This window comes from Leptodactylus fuscus, chromosome 1 (genome assembly GCF_031893055.1).
Source record: "Leptodactylus fuscus isolate aLepFus1 chromosome 1, aLepFus1.hap2, whole genome shotgun sequence".
In the NCBI taxonomy this organism is placed as follows: domain Eukaryota; kingdom Metazoa; phylum Chordata; class Amphibia; order Anura; family Leptodactylidae; genus Leptodactylus; species Leptodactylus fuscus.
In genome coordinates, this window is record NC_134265.1 from 317893637 (window position 1) to 317900717 (window position 7081).

General features: G+C 39.9%; 1 protein-coding gene across 1 annotated transcript; it reads left to right on the forward strand.

Moving 5' to 3' along the window:
- The first annotated feature begins 748 nt into the window (after positions 1-748).
- LOC142184694 (extracellular superoxide dismutase [Cu-Zn]-like) lies at positions 749-5691 on the forward strand. Its single transcript, XM_075259748.1, has 2 exons — positions 749-874; positions 4826-5691. Exon 2 carries the CDS (start codon positions 4839-4841, stop codon positions 5541-5543), a length of 705 nt encoding a protein of 234 aa, XP_075115849.1. The 5' UTR covers positions 749-874; positions 4826-4838; the 3' UTR covers positions 5544-5691.
- The last annotated feature ends 1390 nt before the right edge of the window (positions 5692-7081 follow it).

Genomic DNA, 7081 nt, shown 5'->3' on the forward strand with positions numbered 1-7081 from the left:
TCCAAGGTACTCTCCAAGTGGATGGGACCAACTCCAAGCAACTCTCTAAGTGGATGGGACCAACTCCAAGTTACTTTCCAAGTGGATGGGACCAACTCCAAGTTACTCTCCAAGTGGATGGGACCAACTCCAAGTTACTCTCCAAGTGGATGAGACCAACTCCAAGGTACTATATAAGTGGATGGGACCAACTCCAAGGTACTTGCCAAGTGGATGGGACCAACTCCAAGATACTCTCCAAATGGATGAGACCCACCCGCTAGCAGCTGAATAGACTATCTCACCTTGTAGCTGAATAGACTATCTCACCTTGATGATGCACATTTAAGAGCAACTACCCCATAAATTCAAGAACGTGTTCCTAGGTAATAGTCCATGAAGTGAACTCTGTATAGTGGCTCTGGCTACTATCGTGTTGTCATTTTCCATTCCCCACATACCTGTATAAATGAAAGGTAATGAATTTGTTCTAGATCTAAGGAAAGTTATTTTAATTTGTATGGTAGGCTAGTAACATGATCTGGAGAAGAAGATCCCTTTGGAAGTACATGTTTTGGTGGATATATACTGAACACATTTCTAAACACATTTACTCTGATTTATTATGTCCCGTGATACATTGAATCATTGAAGGGCTTTTATATCTAAGGATACTTCAGCAAGTGATAGACCCAGCTAAAAGAAGAGACTCAGTTATGTGGAGCGGTGGAATGTGAGGTATAATGAGCTCATCCAGTCGGTGCGACCACTCCCCTCGTACAGTGTTACAAAACCACTGAACATCCCAGACCTCATATACTTTGAACACTGCCAGGCTCATCCTTTCATCTCTGCGAATCCCTATATTACATTCCAGCTCCATACCACTACCCAGGTAAATGTTATTTCATGTGTATTGGAAGGAATTTTACACAGCAAAAAAAGCAATTTTAGCAAATGTAATTTAATTGGTTTTTATTTTTTTCAGAAACATAAACTTGTAGCAGCTGCACATTTATTTTTATATGGCCGTGTATTTATGGCTTTATTGTCTATAGTGTTTATACTATTTTGGTGGTGTTTGTGCTCATGGGATTTCAAATAGTTCACTAGATTCTAGTGTTTTCTGCGTATTAGTTTTTTTTTTTATTACAACTTTAATGGTGAAGCCGTGAGGGTGGAGAAATTTCCTAATAATAATAAGATGATAATGTAATTATAATGTTATCATCTTTATTGATGCATTTGCAATACAAAGAGATTTGCAGAATGTAGAATATAGCACAGAAATTCCACTGCGCAACCAGCAAAGAATTTGCCGCAAAATACGCGAAAAAATCTGCATTTGTAATGTACGACAGGGATTTTACCCTATGAAAAGGGTAAAATCCACAAGAAAATCTGCAACATATATTTAAACACAGATGTAAAATAATCTGCACCACAGGTCAATTGTTTACGAAGCACTTGGGTAAATTTTGGTTATACCCCTAAGGGTCCATTCACATGGAGTTTTTTTGTCAAGGAAAAAATCTGCTTCAGGAATTAGGAAATTTGCCAATTCCACATGGATTTTCCACCTCCTATTGACTGCGTTGGTTTTGCAGGGAGAATCCGCCTGATGGAAGCTTTTTTTCCGCTAGCAGAAAAAATCCTCTATGGGGAGGCATTTTTCCACGTGGATTCTGACACGGATTCAGCACCAAAAACCTCGCCAAAAAACTCCATGTGAATGGACTCTAAGAGGTCTAGACTAGACACTGATGGAGTATCCTTAGAAGATCCTTAGATCATCAATGTCAGATTAGTGGGAGTCCCACTTCCAGCACCCCACCACCACCACCCATCAGCTGCTACAACCACTGGAAGTAAACAGCTCTGTATACTGTGTAGTGGCTGTGCCGGGGTACTACTACTGTTAAGCTACCACTAATCTCCACTGTGTAGATCTGGGTGCCAAAATAGCTGATTGTGGGGTCCCTGGTGTGAGATCCCTTACAGATCTGATATTGCTAACCTATCCTAAGGATCAATATCTAGTCTTGGACAACCCATTTAAAGATCTGTTCCAGATTTTCTGTCTATAAAAAGCATAATCAGTCTATACCATTTAAAAAAAAAAATGCATATAATACAGTCTGTGTTCTATAATTGTGTTTGTGACACCCTCAGCATTATATACTATTAGGCATCTGCTAGTTAAGACACCGAGTTGTATCATCACCTTGAAGTGTAAATATTTTTGACCAACGTGGTATTGATCTATATACAGTACAAGTACAAAGGAGTTTGGTGTGCATGTACAAGCAACAGTGCTATCAAATAAGCCATGTAGTACCTTCAGCTCCATCTCCTCAATAGATGCCGATCCGCTGTTTCCAGCACAGTTGGATTTTTTCCTCTAGCCTCAACCGTTCCTAAGAAATTAGTGCTTTCAGTTTCAGTACCTAATGTTCTAATTAAGAATTCTATTGTCAGGTGGGTGGTCCTGGGCTGTCTGTTCCAGCCAGTGACTGCCCACCTGACAGTAGTGAAGCTAATTAGCATATATATGGTTGAAAATAAAAGCACTGATTGCTCAGGAATGGTGGGGACTAGAGAGAAAATTCCAACAGTGCTGGAATCAGTGGAGCAGCATTTATTGAAGGATGCAAAGAGTTGCAGTTGGTGAAGGTGGTGAAAGATTCTCTTTAAATTGTGCTGCTATATGTATGTATACGCTGCTATCTGTATTATTGCCTCCACAATTGTTTATATGCTCCCACACACCACAGAGTATTTTACAAGCCTTTATCTTAGAAATTGGTACAGGCATCCTAAAGATAAGAAACTGAGTTGAGATCTGTTAAAGCTGTTTTCTTGGTTCTCAGGGAATTCCATGAAAATCTATTGTGACATGGTGCATTGTCCTACTGAAGGTTCCCATCTGACCTTGGATAAATATTAGCCATGAGCAAATGTTCAAAGGTGTCCTAGGTAGTACGAAGGGCCTCACATGTATTAGAAAAACAGAAGTCATAGCAGTGGAGAGCCATTACCTTCTCTAAGTGATGATATCACACATAGACATGTCATAGGTTCACAACTTCTTCTGTGTCTCCTCACTACTGTCCCTAATTCCACTATGTTGAACATTTGCCTTTAGTAAAAAAAAAAGATATATATGTATACCTACCAGACCCCCTACAGATCAGGTATTTATGGCCTATTCTGAGGATAACCATACAAAAATTAAGCCCCTTTAAAAACCCCCTTATTGCCCCACACGTTAATGCCCTCACAGGATATTAGCCTCCACTTGTCCCTATACAGTATGGAGATTTTCCATCTTTCTAATATCAATGGCCTGTCCTTAGGATAAGCCATCAATATTACATCTGCAGGAGTCTGACAGCCAGGGCCTATACAGATCAGCTTTTCCAGGACAGTGCGGCTACAGTTAATGGTAACAATTCCAGGGGCCACACTCCTTGCTCACCATATGGTGTGTAGCAGTGAGTTTACCTAGTGCAGTGGTGTACATCGTATGGTCGGTGAGCAGACATGTTATTATCTAGTGGGCCCCTAGAAACTATTCCACTGATGGGCCCTTGACATCCCAGTCAGACACTGAGAAAGAGATTATGTCATTGTCATAATGTAGGCTAAATGATCAACTACTGCACCCAAATCTGTGGACCAAGCACATCTCCAGTGCATCTGCATGAAATCTGATCTAGAACAGTACATTTACCTGAGACACCTGATCTAGAGCATTACATCTTCATGAGATACCTGATCTAGAGCAATACAGCTGCATGAAACCAGATCTAGAGCAGTACATCAGCCTGAAATACCTGATCTAGAGCAGTACATCAGCCTGAAATACCTGATCTAGAGCAGTACATCAGCCTGAAATACCTGATCTAGAGCAATACAGCTGCATGAAATCAGATCTAGAGCAGTACATCTGCCTGAACTACCTGATCTAGAGCAGTACATCAGCCTGAAATACCTGATCTAGAGCAGTACATTGGCATGAGTAACCTGCACTAGAGCATTACATCTGCATGCGATACTTGTTCTAGAGCAGGGGTAGGCAACCTTCAGCACTCCAACTGGTGTCAAACTACAACTCCCAGCATGCATACTTGCTCTGTTGTTCTTGGAACTCCCATGGAAGTGAATGGAGCATGTTGGGAGTTGTAGTTTCACAGCAGCTGGAGTGCCGCAGGTTGCTGACCCTTGATCTATAGCAATACACTTGAATGAGATACCTGGGCTGTAGTAATGCACTTCCATGACATACTGAAACAAAAGCAATACACCTACATAAGACATCAATAATACAGGACACTCCATATCTAGAGCTATACCGCTGGTATGATACACCACACAGTGCACCAGATCTTAAGCAATATACCTACACAAGATACTGGATTTTAAACAATATACCTGCACAAGACACTGAATCATATATTATGCAGTGTAGTTGTTAGGTGTATGGAATATACAGTATTTGTGATTAAGTTTTTCATTATTTTATAACTGCATTTGTAACAGACATTAATAATGTACTCTTTGCTCTCTTGGTGTAACATCAGAACAGGATCATACACAGGAGAATTGTATGGTCTTCACCATCCAAGGGGGCTCCACCATCCTCCATCCAGTAGTTTTTGAAAGTTTACTTTCTTTCAAATAATGGATGGACCCAACCTCGAAAAGGAAGGGTCCTTCACGAACATTGATCCTTGCTTTAACCACAGAGCATAATACCATTACTATAGCATGCACTGCTTTGCACTCTTATTACATGTAATACTTAGTACTGATTTGTTTAGTTTGTGTCTTCGTTTTCCTTCAGGAGTTGGATCATCATGAGCTACATGTTTTGCCCACTCTATATTTTATACATATGCACCTTTTGTGGTGTGAGCACAATGACACTGCCCAGAGATGAAGCCCAAATGTTGACAGTCATGTCCCAAAAGGTGGATGACATATGGAACACGTTCCTTGTTGGAGTTCCCATCAAGAATAATCCAGATAACCATACATATGGCATATGTAATCTGCAACCTAATCCGAAACTGGACGAGAGTGAAGCCAAAATTACAGGTCAGGTTGTGCTCAAACAGTCTTATCCCAATGGAAAGCTTGAAGCACATTTCATCATAGAAGGATTTCCTCTGGATTCCACTGAATCTTACAGAGCAATTCACATCCATAACTTTGGAGATCTCAGCAATGGTTGTGGCTCTACTGGTGGACATTACAATCCTTTTTCTACACATCACCCTTATCACCCAGGAGACTTTGGGAACTTTGAAGTGCAAGATGGGAAGATCCATAAACATCTAACAAACCTTGACGTTACACTATTTGGACCCTACTCAGTTTTTGGCAAGTCGATTGTTGTCCACAAGTTGGCTGATGACCTTGGCCAAGGTGGTAACCAGGCCAGTTTGGAAAATGGGAATGCTGGGACACGTCTTGCTTGTTGTGTCATTGGTTTTAGTAGTAAGGCCAGTTGGGATATGTTCACCACATCATCTGAAGATGCCGAAAATTCAGATTTTTAACATAATGTTGCAAATGTTCAAAATCGTACCTATATTTTGAGGGCTGAGGGCAATCATTGTGTAATATTTGGCATAGATGTAAGAATTTGTAGATAGTTACATAGGGCTTACTGTACATTAGGCTTGTGTTTGGTTTCGGAATAGAATGCAAATAAAGTTTGAAGCGAAAACTTTTTGTAAAATTCTAAAACCTGGTATGATTCCGGTTATACATAAGTATTCAAAATCGCATGATATCGTTCTCACGAAATGTAAGCACGCTATGATTGACTCTAAAAAAAATTCGGTCAAGACTCTGTATAAATAACCACAGCTCAGTTATTGAAAGAGTTCTTGGTCAAACCAGCATCATTTATATGATTCTTGATGACCGAACATATGACCTATCCATTTTTTACTGTCACCCATGATATATTTGTATACCTCTTATATACCACAGAGTGAAAGGCACCAGGATAACTTGACAATATAGTGAGCCTTATGTGCATTTGTATTTGCACAAAAGTACCGTAATATGGCTATTACTTTGGAATTTTTCACTCTGAAATTTTCTTTGTTGAGTAATTTTCTTTATTTGTAATTGATTGTAAATGAATTTAAAAAAATTTAACTTTTTGTGCATGTGAAAAATAAAATATACTATTTATTTCACAAACTAAGGACAACATTCAATTTTGTGGCTTAGACTCTTATTTTCTGCTTTGATCCTTTACATATTGTAATGTATGTGACATATTATAGAGTTATGCTAGGTTTGCACATGCGTTTGGGTTTCCATTCTGGGAGTCCGCCCCTGAACGGAAACCTAATCCGCTTAAAAAAGTGGCTACCCATAGAAACCCGCAGACTCCATACACTATAAGGGAGCATTCACATGATGTTACGCTCCGCTCATTCTGAACGTAAAATTCGTTCAGAATGAGCGCGTAACAAGCAGCTCCCATTGATTTGAATGGGTGCCGGGGATATGCGCAATAACCATTGAAATCAATGGGAGGCTTTTTTCCCTATTACTTTCAGTGTGATACGTGCGTAATACATTGAAAGCAATAGGGAAAAAAGCCTCCCATTGATTTCAATGGTTAGCACGCGTATCCCGGCACCCATTCAAATCAATGGGAGCTGCTTATTACACACTCATTCTGATCGAATTTTACGTTCAGAATTAGCGGAGCGTAACATCGTGTGAATGCTCCCTAGTGTGATTACAGTGCTTTTCTCTCCTTATTTTTGAAGGGGAAAGGAATCTCCGAATGGAGTTCCAGTGCTGGTATGAACTCAGCCTAAACAGTATAAATAAACGGAAAGGAATACATTTATATTAAGGCTGAGGCCTGTGTTGCGGAAATGCTGCTTTGTTTGTTGCAGATTTTGTTGCGGTTTTTTGAGCCAAAGCTAGGAGTGGATTGATCAAAAGGTAGAAGTATAAGAACTTCCTATATATTTCCCATTCCTTTTGTAGCCACTCTTAGGTTTGGCTCAAAAAAACACAGCAAAATCTGCAACAAAAGAAGCTGCGTTTCCGCAATGTGGGGCCT

Excerpts from the sequence above, each read along its gene's own strand:
- LOC142184694 (XM_075259748.1), top strand. The coding sequence starts at position 4,839 with ATGAGCTACATGTTTTGCCCACTCTATATTTTATACATATGCACCTTT.